The sequence below is a fragment of the Halichoerus grypus genome, chromosome 3 (assembly GCF_964656455.1).
Source record: "Halichoerus grypus chromosome 3, mHalGry1.hap1.1, whole genome shotgun sequence".
In the NCBI taxonomy this organism is placed as follows: Eukaryota; Metazoa; Chordata; class Mammalia; order Carnivora; family Phocidae; genus Halichoerus; species Halichoerus grypus.
Window position 1 is genome coordinate 39,920,650 of NC_135714.1, and position 22,454 is coordinate 39,943,103.

Sequence of the window (22,454 nt, forward strand, 5' to 3'; positions counted from 1 at the left end):
TTTTTTTTTTTTTAAAGATTTTATTTATTTATTTGACAGAGACACAGCAAGAGAGGGAACACAAGCAGGGGGAGCGGAAGAGGGAGAAGCAGGCTTCCCGTGGAGCAGGGAGCCTGATGCAGGGCTCAATGCCAGGACCCTTTGACCATGACCTGAGCCAAAGGCAGATGCTTAGCGACTAAGACACCCAGGCACCCAGTAATAGAGATCTTTTAAACTAGATTGTCCATAGTTAGCAGGACTTGCTCAAAATATTAGCTAAATTCTGTACTTTTCTTGAATATTAATTTTTTCTTCACTGAATATATATCATTTGTTTTTGTTTTTGTTCCAGAAGTTTTTATACTGTTTGAAGGGCCTAAGGTTCCTTGGGTGTTTCTGGAGGTGTCAAGATACATAGGGGACTCCTTTGAAAATTTGTACTTGATGGCTTAGAATTTAAGCTTGTTTTACTGAAGTCTCTTGGATGAAGCAACTGAAATTCCTTCATGCCCAAATATTGAATTCCTGAGGGTAGGATAGAAGTTTCCTTCATCGATAACATCAGTTTGAAGAAATTAGTATTCAGGGAGTTTATTTATCCACTGGTGTATTCTTTCGTTGGTTGCACAGTAATTGTTTTCCCTCAATATTTCTTAAATGTTGATCTCAAATTTCGATTATTGTCTTTAGGAGTAGAAATATTTTTTTTTTTTTTAAAGATTTTATTTATTTATTTGACAGAGAGAGACACAGCGAGAGAGGGAACACAAGCAGGGAGAGTGGGAGAGGGAGAAGCAGGCTTCCCGCGGAGCAGGGAGCCCGATGCGGGGCTCGATCCCAGGACCCTGGGATCATGACCTGAGCCGAAGGCAGACGCTTAACGACTGAGCCACCCAGGCGCCCCAGGAGTAGAAATATTTTTAAGTTTATGGTTTCTCCCTCTACTATAGATTTCAGATTTGAGAAGAAAATGTTGGATTGGGCAAAAGTTTATAGAATTTCATTCAGTTTAAAAATAATCTTTTAAATGTTTTAGGCATCATTATATGGGATGATATCTAAGATGATTCAAGTGGAAAGGGAATTTTCCTTTATACTTTATACCCTGTTTGAATTTCTCAATGATACTCTTTTGTTTTTAAACTTCAAAAATATTTAAATGTTTAAAATACCTAAAGAAATGAAATAACGCATTCATTGTTGTCAGGTCTCCGTCAGGAGTATGCAGCCACCACATCTCGGCGCAGTTCTGGTTCATCTTGCAATTCTACAAGACGGGGTACTTTTAGTGATCAGGAACTTGATGCGCAAAGTTTAGATGATGAAGATGACAATATGCATCATGCAGTATACCCTGCTGTTAACAGGTTTTCACCATCACCACGCAATTCACCTCGACCATCACCTAAGCAGTCACCCAGAAATTCACCTCGTTCACGATCTCCTGCTCGGGGAATAGAATATAGTAGAGTGTCCCCACAGCCTATGATTAGCCGCTTACAACAACCTCGCCTTTCACTTCAAGGTCATCCCACAGATTTACAGACAAGCAGTGTCAAAAATGAAGGTAATTAGAATGTTTCTGGAAAAACAATTGTCCTTCATATTTCAATATGAAAGTAACACAATTCTTACCAAGGTTTTGTATTTCAGATAAGTAGATCAAGAATTTGGTCAGTTTACTATTTTATTACTAGTAAATCAATACACAAAGGAGAAAGTGAATTATACTTGATTATGTTAGTGTTGCTTTGTCCTCATGAAGTGATCTGTATGTAGGTTTTGATTTAATTAATTTATAGTTCATTTAAAGCTTCTCTTCTACCCATTTATAGAACCTGGGTTGAGTTATTTATTTTTATAAGACATGTACTTCCTGTTAACTCTTCTAAAATATGCTGAATGCTTAAATAATTTGATTTGTGAATGCCAATTAATATTTTAACTCTTTCTTCAACTAAAAGAATGGTTTGATTTTTTTTTTCATTAAATTCTGTTGTTAGAAAAACTGAGACGCAGTCTTCCAAACCTGTCCCGAACATCTAGTACACAAGTTGACTCAGTGAAAAGCAGCAGAAGTGACTCAAATTTTCAAGTGCCAAATGGAGGAATACCTCGCATGCAACCTCAGGCTTCAGCCAGTAAGTATCGTTTATGTATCAGTTATTTAAAGGAAAGTGAAAATTATAGGTAGTAATTTTGTGCTGAATAGCTGTATTAAACCATATCTGTAGTAAAATGCAGTGATTATTCGTTGCTATAATAGCTATATTAAAATTCAAATCTTGTTCCTATAAGATATAAAATTTAAATTTTGTTCCATTTGTATCAGTACTTGTATCTGTATGAAACTTTGGTCTCTCCAGAATTTTAAAATAAGCAAAGTCTACTGGCTAAATATATATGTATGCTCTTAAAAAAATATATATGTATATTCCTTAAAAACCTATACCTTATATATCTGTATATATATACCTTATGTATACATAGATATAGAGATATATTCCTTAAAAACCTACACATTAAAAATAACAAGATTTTTGTGGGAAATAGTCCTGGAACAGACAACTTAAAACCCAAGCAGCTTTCTTACTAGAACATTAATAAAAAGCAATAATGATCCTGCAAAAAATACTAGCATAATCAAAAACATGTTAAATTTTCAATGACTTAAATAAATACTCCAGCAAATACAGAACTTCACTAAAAAAAAAAGTTGAAGGTAATTTGATGGAAAGGAAGAGCTGAGTGTTGAATGAAGAAGACATATGCAACAGAAACAAAGATGAGAAAGAATCATGAGGAAGGAACTTCTAAGACAGAGTAGCCAAACTGAGCCAAGAAGTGATATGGAAATAGATGGATACTGTGTACTTTAGTGTACAAGATGATTAAAAAAGAATTGAACACTTTCCAAAGAATATTATTAACTACAGTAGATAAGAGCATGTAATCAAACCAGTTTTAAACAAACTATCACAGTTATTCCTATAATTTTAGAAATGCTCTGTATGCATGTCTTGTATCCAACAGCTCACATCAGTCTTGTGGTCTGATTGACTCAGTTCCTTTGTAGCATATTATGTCACTGGTTGAAGTGGTGGCTGTGATGTGTTCATTCATTTCCTCAAAGCTATGAAGAAGTCGCACAGACATGAGGTTATTGATTATTTATATAACTTGCTTATTGAATAATACAACTTTGAAAGCATTCGATTATTTTTTAATTCACTTACACTCTTCCTTGGCTCTGTTGTGTTTAGCTGACTTTGTGTATTTTGTGTTAAGCTGCTGTTACTTGGTGACTCAAAAATAAACAGGCCCAGGGAAAAATACATTTGAACCCAAATGATTTTTGTGATAACACTGATATATTTTCCTTATTTTCTAGTTGTATATGATATTATTTATATTACAGAAACTCACATTTTGCTGTACCATACATACATAATCCTGTTTAATCCTCAGAAAAATTCTAGGAAGTAGGTACAGTTATTAACACATTTTGCAAATTAGGAAATAGGAGCTTTGAATGGTTGAATAACTTATCTTTGATCATATAGCTTATAGGCGGCAAGTTAGGATTCACACCCACGTTGATTGTGCTCAAGAATCCAAGTCCACCTAGAGAGATTTGTCACATTTATGGTTTAGAACTAAGATTTAAAAATAATCCAGAAATATTTTTTTCCTAAGATGAACCATAAAATTTAAAGCACTGTGGAAAATTATTACATAGAGATTTGTGTACTTCATTTATTCAGCTGGATGTGTGCACATGTTTTTGAACCAAATTAAATTTTAAACTTAGTATTCCAAGTCTTGCAGACAATGTGAGTAATAAGTAAGAGTGCCATTATGATACTCATATGGTGTACTCATAAATGGTATAGAAAATGGGGAATCACAAAACTTTAAAAAGTTACAATTTGAACTCTTAAGTTCTATCAAAATGATAAATGATAACTTTTGTGCCTTTAAGTCTGCGAATTAAGTTAATTTGATCCTTGAGGACAATGTGTTTCTGGTTTTTTTCCTCCCTTGGTATATTTGCCTGAAACAAAAAGCAATGCACAATGTTAATAACAACAGGAAAGAAAATTTTATATCATTAAGAAGATTAAGCAATAAAAATCATGCATATTATAAGGTACACTTTTATAGCCTATGCACAGATAATCCAAAACATCATTTGTATTTGTGCTTTTATGCTTAGTTTGAATTGTTAAGTTCGGAATTTCTCAAAACTTTACATGATTATATCTCTAGAGACAGCTTCCCTGCTCTTTGTTAAAACTAGCTATATCTATATTCTCTTCACTTTTATTCAGTAAATTCTCAGTACCAACTCTTTACTCAGGGTTGTTCTCTCATGCCCTCATGTATGTTCTTTGTTTGAACTATTCTAGCACACCTCAAAGCTGTATGGAAATAAAAAAAATTCTTCACAAAAATAGAAGAAAATAGAAAAGGTTGAGAACCTAGAATAAAAATGTTAATAGAAAAATATACTGACCATGTCTTAAACTTTGTGATAATTACTTGCCTTCCCCAGTGGTAGAATTACCATTGTAATTACCTGATGATTCCCTAGAATTTTTTTCTGTAGGTGAATTATTTTTTCTTTTTACCTATAAATTGATAATTAAAGAAAATATATAGGGAAAAATAATGAGATTCTGAACACTAATTTACTTTTAAGTAGAAAATATGTTTGTAGTTTCATAGTGGTGTATTTCAATACTTGAACAGGTACAAGCAAAAGACAAAGCAAGGTACCATCCTTTTTTTTTTTTTAATTGCATATAGTTGTTTATTTTTATACTTGAAGCTATAATGAAGCTTATTTACAATTAAAATGCCACACTTATTTTAGTGTAAAATCACATTAGTCACAAAAATATTTTTGGAAAATAGTAAATCCAGAATTTTATCAAATTTAAAACTTGTTTATTTTATAAAAATATTTTAAAGCCTTCTGTTTAAAATTAACATATTTTGTAACATATTATCTATTTTTCTTAATTTTACATATATCTTTGATCAATAGAAATGTATGTATGTGTTCTTTTAATTACTGTGTGTATATATACTGTTTTCATAATAGCCTTTTTATTTTGATATAGAATTATTTATAAATGTTATAATAGCAAGTCTTACACATTTTATACACGAATTAGTATTTTTTATTTTTTGTATAAACCGGTTAGTATAATAGATGTTGCATTTTGTTATCCTTTAAGTTTTTATTTTTCCAGCCCTTAAGTGGTAAAGCTTTGGTTCTTACTTGCTGGTCTGCATGAACCTAACTTTGCAAGGTTGCTGTTATTTCCACTTACGGGACCACTTCTTTTGCCTTCTTATGCCAATCACTGTTTTTATATGCTTATTTGCTATGGCTGCATTATTGTGGATGCTGGCATTCAAATATGAATATTATGAGAGTTCTAATATATTTTAATTTTTATAGCTATTACCAATTTCCAACTTTTATATTTGAAATGTGAATAACTTAAAAAGCTTAAGAAAACCAGAGCATTGGAGAGGTCATGGATATACGTCATTTTCTCAGTTTCTCCGTTTAAAGGAAGGAATGTTTGTCAGGAACAGAGTTTTTCAAAAGACTAGTGCCTTGCTAAGACTACTAGAGTAGAGGTTCAGTAGGAAATTTAGTTTTCAGAAAGATACAGGAATTATTGGTTCAGAAATAAGAAAAGGGAGAAAAACCCAAGACAACCTGCTGGTTTAAAAAAATTAAAGTAATACTCAAACTCTGGTTAGTATTTTTAAATGTTTACTTTCACATGAATTATCTCATTTGAACCTCACAACAACCCATTTCTTATTTTTATAGAGAGGAAGCAGAGATCCATATGTATTATACGTGCAATGGCATATACCTAGAAAAGTGCAAAACCAAACCAAATTACTCCTTCCTCCCCACCCCTCTTTGAGTCCCCTGTTTTCCTCCCAATAATTTTTTGATTACATCATGCTGACCTAACTGCAAATGAGTAGGCATCTTGGAAAATAGTCCTGGATGACTCTGTTGGAGCATTATTGAACTATAAATACTTTGTGAATTACCACAGAAGAGTAAAATAATCCAGTGTAATATTTATCCACTTACTTACATTTAGTCAAATGGAAGAATATTTTTATGTAATATTTATCCACTTACTTACATTTAGTCAAATGGAAGAATATTTTTGCATAGGATACAAAGTATTCCCCCAGAGAAAAGGTATATGGTCAATATTCTACTCCGGACTTCTCACTGAAGAGGGAGTGTCGAAGGCAGTTGTCAGCTTATGCATAACCAGACTGCCCTGAGGCTCATGGGGAAGGAATTCTCATCCAGATTTCGCTGGGAACCAAACATTAAAAGATTACACTTGAATTTTACAAAATTATGAAACATAAATTCAAAGAAATAAGTCATGATAAATCTCTATAATGGGCTGATGTAAGAATGAATGGAATACTTGTAGAATTTCTTTTTAAGAATGAGTGCAATGATGGGTCAATTATCTAATTACAAAGAGATTTTATAAATGTAGTTTTTCTGACACTTCTGTAAATTTTGATTGAATACATCTGGAATGGGTACCCAGCATCTGTATTTTTTAGAAGTGTCTCACCTGATTCTGGGGTATATTCAAGTTTGAGAAACACTAGATTAGACCTCTACTCCAGAGGATCTTGAATGCTTAGTTCAGATCTCTGGATTTTATCCAGTGATCAGTCACTCATGTCTCCTTTATTATTCAACAGCTATTTATTGGGTATATGTTATGTTCTAGGCACTGGGATTATAAATATAAATGAGACAGCACGTGCCCTTCAATAGCAGGGAGTGATTGGCAGGAACTTCTATGGGAACAGAAGAGAGGCATTAAACTCAGCAATGTGAAGAGGTTTTCAGAAAAGATACTGAAGATATCTCTCCACTAACTCAGGAGGAGATTATGAGACCACATGAAGAAAGACAGGTTTACCTAACAGTGCAATTGGTAATGAAGTCTTAAAAGTAGCACCCTGATTATAGTGGTTTTGTATGAGTAGAGTGTAGGGTGCAGTGATGAAGGATGAGAGAGATACGTAGGGCACAGATTGGGAGTTTTTTAATATATTAAGGAATTTGGGTTTTATCCTATAAGTGTAGAGAGCCATGGTAGACTTTTAATCAATGTTACTTCTTAGAAAATCCATTCTGGTAGCAATATGAAGAATGGATTAAAGTTGAAGAGAGAGTAGAAGCCATTTAAAAGGCTTTTGTGTAATCATGGCAAGAAATGAATATCTGAACAAAGGCACTAGTGCAGGAGGTGATGAGATCTGGATGAATTTTTAAAAATGAAGTAGAAGATATGTGACTTGGTAACACCGAGAAGATGGGAGGTGGAGAGAAAGAGGATTGAAAGGTGACTCAGAATTTGTAGCAATGAAAGTTTCAAAACAAAATGTCATTGCAGAGTTAGGGGGAACAGGGGACATTTTACTTAGCAGTAATTAACATTCTTTTATAGTGGCTTATGCTTACTTAGTATTTGGGACCTGGAGATTATTTTTAACATCTCCCCATATGACAAAATTATGTTCAATAATAATGAAATAGAATGAGTTATAATAATAATGGCTGGAGAAAATGCAGACAATGAGAAATATTCTTTTATTGAGCATTATTTTATAACTGTCAGTAAAAAAATAATATCAACATTACAGTACAAAAAAGATAGATACTTTTAAATCATTTTTTATAAAAAAGGAAAATATGTTTTTACATATTGGTTTGTCACAGTAATGAATGTTATAGCTTTAGTTTCTGGAAATTTGTCAATAACTTCTTCAGAATTGATCTTTGCATATTGAAGCTCAAGACACAGTATAGCCAGATTTATCAATTTCTCTTCAGTCATGTTAACTGAAGAATAGTCTTCAATTTTTAAATCTGAAAAGGTTTTTTTTTCCTCCCACAAAGCAGCTGTTATACAAGTAAGGAAATATTCAACATAATAAGTTTGGCAGAAATTCATAAAATTCCATTTTACAATATATTTCAGAAATTGCCATCTTACCCAAGTTCCTTTGGGGATCAAATCTAATGATTTTTAAATGTCTTCACAGCTGAAAAAATTTAATACTCAGTCACATATAATTACAATTGAAGTAACTCACATTCTGTTTCATTGACTTTATAATCACTGTACCATCATTGTTTATTTCTAAGCTGTGTAAATATAGGAATATATTATTATACCATAGGGGTTGGAGGCAGTGTGCTAAGCTTGATTTCACATCTCTATGAACTCTGGAAAGAAATGTGTAGCTGAATCCCCCTATGTTAGGGGAGACCATATAACTGGGAGTTCTCCTGATGATTTTTCATGTGAAATGCAATGTACTTTAAAAGATAAGTATTAAAATATGTTCATTTAAATCTTTCATATATGCTATTAAGAGGCAACAGTACCTGCAGCAGTTGTTTATAACTTAGGCTGACAAACTGTTTTCTTCAGGGAGGAGCATTTTATCGCCAACATTGATTATTAATCCGGGACATGATGATAATAAAAAAACAGACCAAGCTGGTTTTATTTTTGTTCTGAATTCCTTACAGACCATTCACTCACTTACTGCCTGCACTGGACTGGGAGGGGGAGGTATTGGGTGGGGGGACCGCACTTCCACTAGCCTTCCCCTGATGCACATGAATAAAGTGGAAGGATTGGATGTAGGAAAACCCAAAAGGACACTGTTCTAATCCAAAAATAGGGTGATGAAGGTCTGAATTAGGTATTTAGGAAACAGTAGGGATGTAAAGGAAGAGATCAACAGAACTGCAGGGATGACTAAATGGAATTAAAGAAAACTTTGAGCCAGAATGACTTGGAAAATGGTGGTGTATGTTTAACAAAAATACAGAGGCATTTGGGATTGGTTTATGGAGGAAGACATTAACCTAAATAATGGTAGCATGAGAGAATAATATTTTTATTGTACCATCTTTGCTTTTCATGGTGGGGTCTTGCTAATTTGGAATTATGTAAATATTAAGAGAGAAACCGGGGAAACCATGAGTATTTTTAAACAGCTAACACACTGAATTCTATTATTGTAGAAAAATTTGGAGACTTTCCGTTTACTACACTTTATCATTTAAAAAATGATACAGTCTTTAGAAGACTCATCAAATTAAGAGTGATAATTCAGATAAAAATTTAGTTTTCTTATTTGAGTAATACACCACTATGTTGTATCTTATGGAAATCACTAATTTCATTCTGTCAGATTTATCAGATTTGTTGTATTAGACAAATTTAGTGTATACTGCCTGATTCTATTTGCAGTTGATTCTTCAGATTACCATTGCATAGGTTTTACTTGTTATGGATGCTTTTGTTGTGACCCATGAAACTTGAGAGAGAAAGTTTGGAGTTATCATAGCTATTAATTTAAATAGGACCTTTCCAAAACAGATTATAGATGATATTTGATGTTAGGCCCTCACTAAAAAAATTTTAATGGTTAATAGGTATTGTGGATTGCCGGCATACATACAGATAGTTACCTTTTGCCCTCATTTCTCTATTCCAATCATAGTGGCCTACTTCCTGTTCTTCAGATATACTAGGCACACTCTTACCCTAGGTCCTCTACCATTGCTTTTCTGTCTTTCTACAGTGCTTTCCCCAGATATCTGTATGGCTTACTTCCTCTCTTCCTTCAGATCTTTGCGCAGATGTCATCTCAGGGAAATCTTTCCTGATCACCCTATTTATAATTGCAATTTAAATCTCCCCATTTCCTGTCTCCCTTCCCTACTTAGTTTTCTCCTTAGCAGCTATCACTATCTGACTATTTGACTCTTTTATTTCCCCTTTCCTTTCAGAATGTTAGTTCCATGAAAGTAGGAATTTTATCCACCTAGTTGGCTACTGAACAAATCCACTATACCTAAAACCTGAAATAAAGTAGATAATTAACTATTTGAAAGAATGAAAAAAAGCAGCAGTGAATGAGTAAATGAATGACACTATGAATGGTTGAAAGCATGTATGAATAAATATGCAAATGGAGAATATTGTGATGATAGGATCCTATATTTCTGTGGGATAGGTATGAGGTAATTATAAAATTGATTTTTTTTTTTTTTTTTTAGGTTTGAAGAAGTTTTTAGTAGTCTTCCTGGCAATATTTAAGCTGAATTGGTATATATTTGGCTACGTAATGTGTGGAGTAAAATTGGAAGTCAAATACATTTATTACTCTTTAAAAATATTTACTATCAGACAGTGAGGAAACAATAGTTTTTTAAAAGCATTGATATAGTTAAGCAATAGGGCAAAAGAGAAATTCTCCTTAATTCTCTTTGATGATATTATCAAGTATTCCTTTGTCAATCCGATGATTGTTTAAATGCTGGCCAGATTTATGGTTGTGGGATATCTCTCTCTCTCTCTCTCTCTCTCTCATATAAATCCTAGAAGTCCAACTTCTCAATCAGTAGAGTGACATTTTAGAACCGCTTAAATAGGTGACTATACAGGTAGGTGTGGGTCTTTTCAGTTCAGTGAAACTATAGTGAGCTTTAACTCTGGATGGCTCTGAGCTGCTGCTTACATGCCAGTTCTGAGAGTTTCGTTGCAGTTAATAGAGTAGGAGTTTTGAAGAAAGCTTAGAACTCCTCATTGATCACTTTAAGAAGCAGATGCTCTGACTCCTCCAACCCTGTCAACCCCAACACACAGTGTGCACCCCCCCACACACACCCCCATCCACCACATATAATATGTGCACAGCACAGATATATTGCTACCCAAAGTCTAAAGTACAAATTAGTTTTATGCTACAGCAAGATGATGTTGAGTATATTAAAGCCACTGGGTTTTTACTCCCTTGAGGACCTGCCTGGTTCTGAGTTTTCTTCTCCTTTTTGAGTATGGGGATTACTGTTCTATGTTAGGGCAATTCATCTAACAATAACTGCTTTGCCAAAGTCTGCTTTTTTGCATTGAACAAGTACTACTTTTATTTTATTCTATACTGTGTGCTTGTGTTCATCACTTTTACTTACTTAGCTTTATATTCTTTGCATCCTGTAGCATGTTTGCCGGTGGTTTGTTTTCTCTTTGATATTTTGATTAGTTTACATATTGTAGATTTTCTCATCTATAAGAAACTATTTCTGAAAGTATGCACTTTGCACTAAGATTTCCATCCCTTTTCCTTTCCGACTTAATGCACTAAGCATTACTTTCAGATTCCTCTGCTTCTAGGTTTCTAACATATTTTCACCTTATGGTTTCTGTTCCTTGATAAATTTTCAAGTATGTATTAAAATATTCAAGTTTACAGAAGCTATAGCCTTTATCTTGTCCTTCCAGGCAAATATTACAGTTCCTTATTTTTCAACAGCTTCGCAAAGGCTGAAAAATTTGCCTCGTACTTCCCTCAAAGCCAAACAGTTGCTTCCAACTTCATCTACAAAAAGAGGTAACTACAGCCTCTTACTAAGTTTTAAATTTCAGCAAATAATCTGATCGTTAAATCTCATACCTTTTGGTACACTGAGTCATTGATGTCTGTAGGGCACGTTTTAGTCTTTTTTATTTTTTTACATAAAGTAATGTGGATTCATTCTCTCTTACTTGGATAAATCCGGAAGAAACTTATTTTCTGCAGAGGTATGTATTGGATTGCTCTTCTGAAAGGAATAAGTGATATGTAGCATTTTCTGTTAGAGAATTTATCATTTTTCTTACCAACCTAAAACTGACGGTCATTGTTTTAACTTAATGTAGATGAATGTAGTGCTTTAAAATGAACCAAATGCCAGACATTTTGTATGTAAATTTTTTTCTTCTGACTTTGAGTTTTGGATTTACTTATCTGTACGATGAAATGGGAATGCTTTCATGTTAGAAGTTGATAAACATTAAATCACAAGTTGTTGTGGTTAACTGGTAATGTTTAGACTATTTAAGGGAGTGGTATCTTTTTTAAGACCTGAGAGTTGAAGTATTTGGAGGTTGGACACCAAAGCTATCATACTGGTTTGAAGAGATTGGATGTATGGGCAGCTAGAAAGAAGTAGAATTGGGGAAAATACCATGCAATTGGGTAGGACCAGCAGTAATAAGAATGAATAGAAGCCTCAGAGGAAGTGGGACATAACAAATATAAGCAATGAAGAAAAATATTTCCCCTTTCCAGGACATGTAGATTTCCTGACGGTTCCAGAACTCAGTAAATAACAAAGATTTATGAGGAGGATAAAGTATTAAAGGACATTATGTGGGAAGAGGAGGTTTGAGATTTGATTGTCAAAGAAAAAGATTTGGTTAATATGGGTACAAAAGCACTGAAATACGTATTTTAGCAAGTTTGTTAATGTGTAAATGTTTTAGCAATGATTTGGTGGATTAAATATGATTTAAAGAAACAGTTTTAGATAATAGAATCTGAAGGAAAGAGAATAGTCAAATGGAAATGTTGGATGTGTAAATGTTTGTGTTTTGAATACCAGAAGTTGATCATAGCCCTCCAATACAAATGTCTTTTGGTGCTACTGTCCGAAATAAGAATGGATAGGGGTGCCTAGGTGACTCAGTTGGTTAGGTGTCTGCCTTTGGCTCTAGTCATGTTCTTGGGGTCCTGGGATCAAGCCCTGAGCCCTGTGTTGGGCTCCCTGCTCAGTGGGGAGTCTGCTTCTTCCTCTCCTTCTGTGCGCCCCCCCCCCCAATAAATCCATAAAATCTTTAAAAAAAAAAAAAAAAAAAGACTGGATAGTATATGTTCTTTTGATAGAGAAGAAGGTGATTTATTAGGAATTATTATAGAAAGGGTCCTTATAGAAATTATTTGAGGACCATAGGCTTCTTTTTTTTTTGAGACTTCTAGATATTTTTTGAGTACTTGATGAGAGGTAGTAAAAACAGGAACATGAAGAGATTGTGGTGTCTAAGACAGGGCAAGAAATTACTGTATCATAATAAAACATAGGATTTTAAGTTTATATAAATTTTATTTGTATGTCTCTCTAAGCTGCTTCATAATTTTGGGGGGGGTCAGGTAGGTTTAAATAATTTTAAATATTTACTTAAGGATTTTTTGCTCTTTTTTAGGTTAAGAAGATATAACTTCTGGCTGGTTGGTTTTTTTTGTTTTTGGGCTCTTTTTGGTTTTTTGCCTATGGAAGTTACATATTTTTGTGATTGAGCCACCAAACTCCCACTTTCTATGATAAAATGACAGGAAAACCCAATCTTATAATTCCTGGTACCTCTAGTTGTCTAGTTGACTTAGTAAAGGGAAAGAGATTTGTATGTTTGGTTTTGTTGTTGTTTTGTTTCTTTTTGTTTAATCTCTTATTTAACTTAATCCAGACTCATATTTTTTTGATCAGTATTGTAGTTTGGGGATGATCATTTTACACTACTAGAAGTTCCGAACCAAAATAAAAAAAAAATTCTGAACCAATTGAAAAATGGACACAGATATACAATAGGATTTAAAATAATTAGGTTAGGGGTGCCTGACTGGCTCAGTCAATAGAGCATGTGATTTTTCTTTTTTTTTTAGATTTTATTTATTTTTTTTGACAGACACAGCGAGAGAAGGAACACAAGCAGGGGGAGTGGGAGAGGGAGAACAGGCTTCCTGCGGAGCAGGGAGCCCGATGCGGGGCTGGATCCCAGGACCCTGGGATCATGACCTGAGCCGAAGGCAGATGCTTAACGACTGAGCCACCCAGGCGCCCCAGAGCATGTGATTCTTAATCTTGGGGTGTTGAGTTCTAGCCCCATGTTCAGCATCAAGCCTACTTTAAAAAAAATAAAAATATTAGGTTAATTACTGGTAAAGTTGAATCCTAGAATATGTCTTGGATCCAAGGCCAAATGGATTTTCTAATTTCCCTTCATATCTAGACTTTGAAAGAGAGGGGTCTGCACTGGACTGGGCGATTCTCTGTTCTTGTTAGGGATGTGAGGCAGATGAGATTCAGATACCATGTGTTCATAGGTACCTTTGGCACTTTAAACCTGGACTAGAGAAACATGGGACTGGATAGTAAATTGTCACATAAATCAGTTGTCCCATCCTGGGAATGAACCTGTAACATCTTAGAAAGTTGGCGTACTTATTTTAAGGACTCAGAGGATCATGGGAAGAGGGAGAAGGTGGTTCCCTTAACAATTGGAAATAGGACACTATGATTTTATTTTATTTTATTTTTTTAGAGAGTGCGCATGAGCGGGGGTGGGGTGCAGAGGGAGAGAAAGAATCTTACGCAGGCTCCATGCTGAGCATGGGCTCGATCTCATGACCCTGATCTTGTGACTTGAGCCAAAATTAAGAGTCAGGTGCTTAACCACTCAGGCACCCCAGTCACTTGGATTTTAATTGCATTTAGTAGTAGCTGGAGTTTGAAGATGGGAAGGGAAGTAAGAACTGTGTTGCCTGGCACAAAGGGACACACCATAAACATCTGTGGAACGAACACAGTCATGCCACTAACTCAAGGCTGGACACATTCCTCTTTGCATTTTCTTCTTGCAGGGTTTTTTTTTTGTTTGTTTCTTCAGCCCATCCTTCTCTTTGAAGAAAAAAAAAATCCATTGTGTATTGTTAAGGCTTCGTTCATGGGCATGACTACTTAAACTGCTCTGACAAAGAGATATTCATTCCTATTTGTTGGGAACTCAGTGAAGGGGAGGTAAACAAAGTAGAGACCTCACCAAGTCAGGGAAAAAATAACTACTTAGAAAAAGTGAATGTGTAGATCAGGACAAATTAAAATGTAGAAACATACTTTAGAAGGAAAGAGGCAGCAACTTAGGATGAGTTAGCGGTGGTAGTTTTCCAATACTGCTTTTATTCATTATATTTTGAATATTCATATAAGGTGAGATAAACATTTATAAGAGGCCGAATTGATAGGAGTTTAAAATGCTGTTTGATATCAGACTATCTGAAAAGGAGAACCTAGGAATTTTGCCATTACCTTTGATCCAAAATTTAAAATTTCTTATATTTGCTTTTCATTAACAAGTATTTATTGAATCTGTATCATAAACAAGACACACTCATTACACGCCCCCCCCCCCCATGTCTAGTCCCTCTTTACTTTTTCTTCTATTATAGTTGTGGTCAAAGCCAGCCTCTGCCGTATGGAGTTTTTAGATACAGTTAAAATGATAGGAGTTGCTCCCTTTCCCATGATTTTATTATATAAAATTGAGAGAATGGGAAAAGAGAGGGAACAGGGCTCTCTCCAAACGTACAAATTCCTGTTAGCCATTTCATGCTGTTTTTGGAATGATAATTGAATAGATTCTACTTACATCTAGAGTTGATCAGTCTTTTGTGATTTTCCAAGATCTTTTTTCTTCTTTAGTTACATCTTGACTACATCTATTAATTTCTTTTGCAGATGAAGTCCTAGATCAAAATTTTCTCCTCTCTGAAAATTGTGCTTTTATTTTTCTGATTAAAAACTATCTGCATTTTAGAAAATTAAAGTTAGAGCTAGAATGCCTTCAAAGATCACCTAATTTCAGTTAACCTCATTTTATTCTTTTTCCTTCCCAAGTTTATACATAAGGCATAAATGCTGCTACCATTAGAGGAAACACTTTTTATAATAGTAAAACTATAGCTTAGTGCACTTCTTTACTTTCTGGTTTTCCCTCAAGTTATACATTAACCTTGTTAAAATATTTCTTTATTTTTTTTTTTTAAGATTTTATTTATTTAGGGGCGCCTGGGTGGCTCAGATGACTAAGCGTCTGCCTTCGGCTCAGGTCATGATCCCAGTGTCCTGGGATCGAGCCCCACATCGGGCTCCCTGCTCAGCGGGGAGTCTGCTTCTCCCCCTCCCTGTGCTTCTCCCCCTGCTCATTCTCTCTCTCTCTCTCTGTGTCTATCTCTGTGTCTCGAATGAATAAATAAAAAAATCTTAAAAAAAAAAAAAAAGATTTTATTTATTTGACCAAGAGAGATACAGCAAGAGCGGGAACACAGCAGGGGGAGTGGGAGAGGGAGAAGCAGGCTCCCCGCCGAGCAGGGAGCCCCATGCAGGGCTCGATCCCAGGACCCTGGGATCATGACCTGAGCCGAAGGCAGACACTTAATGACTGAGCCACCCAGGTGCCTCAACCTTGTTAAAATATTTCTTTCCATATTCCGAGATTGTAGAACTTTTCGACTTGTCCTTTCATATACTCTAGTGCATTTTTCTAAGAATTTAGGATTAATAAATTTAAAAGGATTTCTAATTTATAAATCTGTTTAAACATTGTTATTTTAAAATATAACACAGATTCAGAAAACCATATAATACATAGTTTAATGAATTCTTGCAAGGCAACCCCTTAGTGACCACCATTCATATCAGGAGACTATAACTTGCTACTTCAGAAACTACCTGTCTCTTTCCAAACACAATCCTCTCTTGACCCACTCCCCCCAGAGTAGCCATTGTTCTGAATTTTTATAGAATCGCTTCCTCACTTCTTTGTATGATTTTTATCATTCAAGAAATGAAACTGTAGTTCTGCCACTTTAATATGTGTCTTTTTACATTTCTCTTGATTTATAGTTTTCTTCCAACTCTTTACTCCCCCTTGTTAGGTTTGTTTGAGGAAACCACCAGATCATTTGCCCTATAGATGTGGATGTAGATCCACAGGCTGGATCTTGCTGATATCTTTTCCACAGTGTCATTTAGTAGATTTCTCTGTATTTCCCATAAATTGGTAATTGGATCTAGATGCTTTACTGGATTCAGTTTTGCTATTTTGGGCAAGACTACTTCATAGGTGGTGGTGCTGCTTTAGCCACAAGTGCACAAGGCAAGATTACCTCTTTTCTTGATATTATCAGTCATTGATGGTTAATGCCTATATCCTTATTTTTCTTAAATATATATATATATCATTATGAACTTACAGGTTCAGACATTTTTTATGTATTTTGATTCATTCTGGATATTTTCCCAGCTTTGGTGGAAGCTTCTTCAAGTTGGCCCTCAAGTCTTTTTGACACAACCCTAGTAGTCTGATAAATTCTTGCTAACTGGTATGACAAGATAGGCACATCTTGTACATTTCCTGCCACAGAACTGGATTTAGTCATTTCTCCAAAAAGTCCTGATTTCCTTTGATAGGAAAGGGTATTTCAGAACCAAAATCTGAGTTTTTAGCTATATTATTTGCTATTGGATTGGCCATTGTTTCTAGGTTTTTTAGTTACTAGAGTTAGTACATATATGTGTAGATTTATGTCTGTGTGTTTTTTAAGATTGAATTCCTTAATGAGATCATGCTGATACCTCCTATTCACATTCAGGGCTTCAGGGTAATTACGTAATCTCTTAACTTAAACCAGTATCTCCTTTACCTTGCTCTGAGAATTCTGTCTCTCACCAACAGATAGAATTTTTTTTTTAATATTTTATTTATTTATTTGACAGAGAGACAGCGAGAGAGGAAACACAAGCAGGGGGAGTGGGAGAGGGAGAAGCAGGCTTCCTGCAGAGCAGGGAGCCTGATGTGGGGCTCAATCCCAGGACCCTGGGACTGTGACCTGAGCGGAAGGCAGACGCTTAACAACTGAGCCACCCAGGCGCCCCAACAGATAGAACTAAAATATCATTTAACAGTTTATTTTATCCCATATTACACACAAAATCTGGAGAAAACATTAGCATAATACCATACAATGTGGCTACTGAAAATTGTTTAAAAAAACCTTTTGCATATGCTCACTCCTTTTTTTTTAAGCAGTTACACTGCATATCCATTATCAGCTTAAAGAGTTATTTGTACTCTTTTATTTAGTCTTAGTTGTACATTTAAATATGTATTTAATGCTTACTGTCAGTCTGTACATTATTGTCTCACCAACCATTTTTCTTGTTTGAAGCTCATTCTCTAGTAGATTCCTTAAAAAAGGAGTTGTAGGAGCAGTATCCATTCCCTCCATTTTTGTGTGTTGATGACTGCCCTTTTTATATTTGAAATTCATTAGCTAGATATGAAATCTTTGGCTCATATTTTCTTTCCTTGAGTGTCTTAAATATATTACTCCATTTTTGTCAGGACTAAAAAGTTATTTCTCTTACATTCATTTGGTTTTTATCTGGATGTCCAATGGATGTTTTCTTTTCCTTTAAAGTTTAATCATTTATTTTTTTAAAAGATTTATTGATTTATTTTAGAGGGAGAATGAGCAAGTGAAGGGAGGGCAAAGGGAGAGAGAGAAGCAGACTTCTGCTAAGTTTGGAGCCCGATGCAGGGCACGATCCCAGGACCCCAAGATCATGGCCTGAGCTAAAATCACGAGTTGGCCACTTAACCAACCGAGCCACCCAGGCCACCCACCCTAAAGTTCAGTACTTTATGAGAATATATCTTAATGTTGGTCATTTTGAGTTGATTTCCCCAGATAGGCGTGTGTTCTTTCAATATGGAATTTCACATACTTTAAAATTTCAGACAAACTCTTTTGGATTATGGTTTTTAGTATTCTGTTCTCTTGCTTTGGCTTTTTTTTTTGTAGGAACTCCTGTTGTACATATGTTGGATGTTTTTTCCCTGTCTTTTCTATCTGTTGCCTTCTCTTGAATCCTTTTCCATCTCTCTTCATTTCTTCTTGTTCTATAAAAGTTTCTTTTCATTGTCTATTTCTCTTAAAGCATTATCTGTCATGTGTGTTGACTCTTGTGTTCTTTCTATCTTAGACTTCATTTTAGGATGATTTATGTCCGGTTCTTTTCTGTGTTCCATCACCTCATTTTTTAATGTTTCCTATTCTGATTTATGATGTTCTTTCATATCTTTTATCATTTTCTTAAATACTTTTAGAATTTGAAATATTAGATTATAACTTTCATCTTTTGCGTGTGTGTACATGGTGGACACAATTTCTGGCAAGGTTGTACCATTAATAGAAATGTTATTCTGCGCCTTTCTTTTTTTAATAGTAACTTCATGTGGGATTTGGCTCAGTTCTTTTCTGTTGCCCATTTTTCTTTGGAATTGGTTTTTTTAACCATTTAGAAAGGGACCTTGATTTAAGATTTTCTAATTTTAGGTCTCTAGAGATCCCTCTTCTTTTGTTTTGGGAAACTGTTAAAAAATATGGCTGCTTATTTTCTGAGATTTCTTACCTTTGCTCTTCTTCCCTACTTATAAAATTCATCCTTTTGGGGCACCTGGGTGGTTCAGTCAGTTAAGCAGCTGCCTTCCACTTAGGTCATGATTTCAGGGTCCTGGGATTGAGCCCCACATCAGGCTCTCTGCTTAGCAGGGAGCCTACTTCTCCTTCTCTCTCTACTGCTTGTGCTCTGTCATTTGCTCACTGTCTCTCTCAAATGAATAAGGAAAATCTTTAGAATAAATAAATAAAATTCATCCTTTTAAAGTGTACAAGTCAATGTTTCTTAGTATATTTACAGAGCTGAGCAATTATTTTGACTTTAGAGATTTTCATCACCCCCAAGAAATATCATACCCATTTTCCACTCCTTCCAGCCCCTGGCAACCACTAATTTTTCTATCTCTGGTTTTACCTGTGCCTCTGCCATTTCATGTAAATATAATATGTGATCTTTGTGACTGGCTTAGCATAAGGTTTCCGAAGTTCATCATATTACAGCATATATTAGTACTTTGTTCCTTTTTATTGTGATACATATTCAGTGTATGGATATACCAAATTTCATTTATCCATTTCTCAGTTGTGAACATTTGAGTTGTTTCCACTTTTTGCCTATTTTGAAAATGCTAATGCTGCAAGTATTTGCCAGCAGCTTATTTATTCATATCTTATTTATTCATATCTATCAATCTTTTTGTATGTAAGGAAGAAAAACTATAGTAAAGCCCATTCCCAGGGGTGTCTTCTGCCTCTTATGTTTAATAAATCTTCTCATGATAACTGTGTGCTTACAAAAATAATGGTGAGTCAAGTATAGTAATGGAAGAAGAAATCAAAGTCTTCTATGCCTTGTAAATTCTTTTTGTGTGTGATTACTTGTCAGCCTTCACAAGTTCAATAGGGCCTTGGTATCATGTCTTAGGAAACCTGCCTAGGATAGTAGCTCCACAAACATACGTTCTGAGTCCAGTTGAAAATAAAAATAGTGAGAATAACATTTTAATTTCTACTCCCAGAGGTGTTTCTCTTTTAGTTCCCAGTAAAGAATACCAATCTGGGAATGAGGAGATGTGGGTTCAACTTCTGACTTTCTTATTTGCTCAGTTGATCTCTGTGGTTGTGGCAAGTTATCTTCTCTACACAGTGAAAAGGTGGGAACAGATAGCACTAGTGAGAGAATCATATTTATGTCATCTCTGCAGTCTTTAATAACCAGAATTTATTTTTAAGTCTTTATTATGTCTGTAACCTCTTACTATCCTTGATGGTGCGTAGACTACTGAGGAACTGGGATGATGTAAGGGAGAGTTAACAAGTATTTTTGTTTTTAATCTTTGTTAAATAATTGGATGGCATGTCTATTTTAATAAATGTTTTTCTCCCCATTAGTCATAGTGGCCAGTGTTTGGGAATGTGTATATTTTTATTGTAAACTATATATTTGATACTTACATATTTTTAGCAATTATACAATTGATGGAATTTATAGTTTAGACATATCACTGTGAAGACAACCATTTGGAGTATCTATGTTTTTTTATGTTGCTATTTACATTTGAGATATATTATTTATAAAACATTCTCTGAATATCTACTAAGCTAAAAACAGTATATAGTTTACTCAGTTTCTCCCATTCTAAAGTGCCTGGTGTATTTTCTAAGTCTCAATTAGAAAACTTGCCATTTTTATTAAATGCTTATCAAAAGACAAAAAATGAATGTTTTAAAAATAGGAATCCTCATATTACCCATCATTTCATTTCAGACGTGACTTAACTTAGACACCAAGGTTAGCATTCTTAGTCATATGTCAATTTTATAAATAGAGTTCTAATTCTTGCTTAGGGTAGATAACAACTTCATTTTATGCCTTGATTTAAGTGCAATTCTCAGTTTCCAAAATGAGCAAAGAGAAATTATAACCTACTATCATAATTAATTTGGACAATAAAGTCTAATTAACCCCTGTGTTTTAGTTAATTTATAAGGATGGCCTAGGAGACAACTGTCTTGAGTGGCATTGTTTGTTTGTTTTAAGATTTTATTTATTTATTTAACAGAGAGAGAGCACAAGCAGGGGGAGCAGCAGAGGGAGAGGGAGAAGCAGGCCTCCCACTGAGCAGGGAGCCCGATGTGGGTCTCAATCCCAGGACCCTGGGATCATGACCTGAGCTGAAGGCAGACGCTTAATGACTGAGCCACCCAGACGCCCCTTGAGTGGCATTGTTGAATATCTTTCCAGAGAACTCAGCTGCAACAGGCTGAAAGGCTCCAGTATTCCTTAGATAAGGAAGGCACAGATGTAATATGCCTTACAGTTTGTGTAATATTATACATTTGCCAACTATTTATACAGATATTACTCATTTGATTTTCGCAGCTAACCTATGATATTTGCTGAAATTTGCTTTCTGGGTTTTGTTTTATTAGATTTACACATAAATATTTCTTTTCTCTTTTGGGGGAGCAGTGCAAGTGGTGTTGCATTTTTTATTTTGATTTCTGTACATTCATTACTGCTATATAGAAATACAGTAGATTGGGGGCGCCTGGGTGGCTCAGTTGGTTAAGCGACTGCCTTCGGCTCAGGTCATGATCCTGGAGTCCCGGGATCAAGTCCCACATCGGGCTCCCTGCTCAGCAGGGAGTCTGCTTCTCCCTCTGACCCTCTCCCCTCTCATGCTCTCTGTATCTCATTCTCTCTCTCAAATAAATAAATAAAATCTTTTAAAAAAAAAAGAAATACAGTAGATTGTTATATGTTAATCTTTTATCCTGTGACTTTACTGGACTTAGTATTTCTAGAAGTTGTTTTGTGTGTGTGTGGATTCCTTGGGATTTTTGATGTAACAATCATGAAGACAGTTTCTTTCTAATCTATATGCCTTTTATTTTCTTATTGCACTAGCTAGAACTTCCAGCACTATGAATAAGAGTGGTAAGAGTATATATTTTTCCTTTGTTCCTATCTTAGAGGGTAAGCAGTCTTTCACCATTAAGTATAATGTTATATGTGTATTTTTTTAAATGTTCTTTAACAAGTTCAGGTTCCCTCATTCCTGTGTTTCTCAGGATTTTTATCATGAATATGTGTTAAATTTGGTTGATGCTTTTTTGCGTCAGTAGATGTAATCATGTGACTTTCCTTTAGCCTGTTGTTGTGGTGAATGACACTGATTGATTTTCAAATTTTGAACCAACTTTGCATCCTGGAATAAACCCCACCTGATCGTGGTATATGATATATATATATATCACTGAGTTCTTATTTGTTAATAATTTGTTAAGGAGTTTTACATCTACATTCA

General features: G+C 34.8%; 1 protein-coding gene across 5 annotated transcripts in view; it reads left to right on the forward strand.

The window, feature by feature from the left end:
- The window catches only part of SLAIN2 (SLAIN motif family member 2), an 80,557-nt gene that overhangs the window by 46,960 nt on the left and 11,143 nt on the right, over positions 1-22,454 (forward strand). For 4 of the 5 annotated variants that reach the window (XM_036093047.2, XM_036093050.2, XM_078068583.1 and 1 more), the window contains 3 exons: positions 1,190-1,549; positions 1,986-2,123; positions 11,401-11,478. In XM_036093047.2, coding sequence (XP_035948940.2) covers positions 1,190-1,549; positions 1,986-2,123; positions 11,401-11,478 — 576 coding nt within the window. The remainder of the gene's footprint in view (positions 1-1,189; positions 1,550-1,985; positions 2,124-11,400; positions 11,479-22,454) is intronic. The other variant, XM_036093048.2, reaches the window with a different exon arrangement.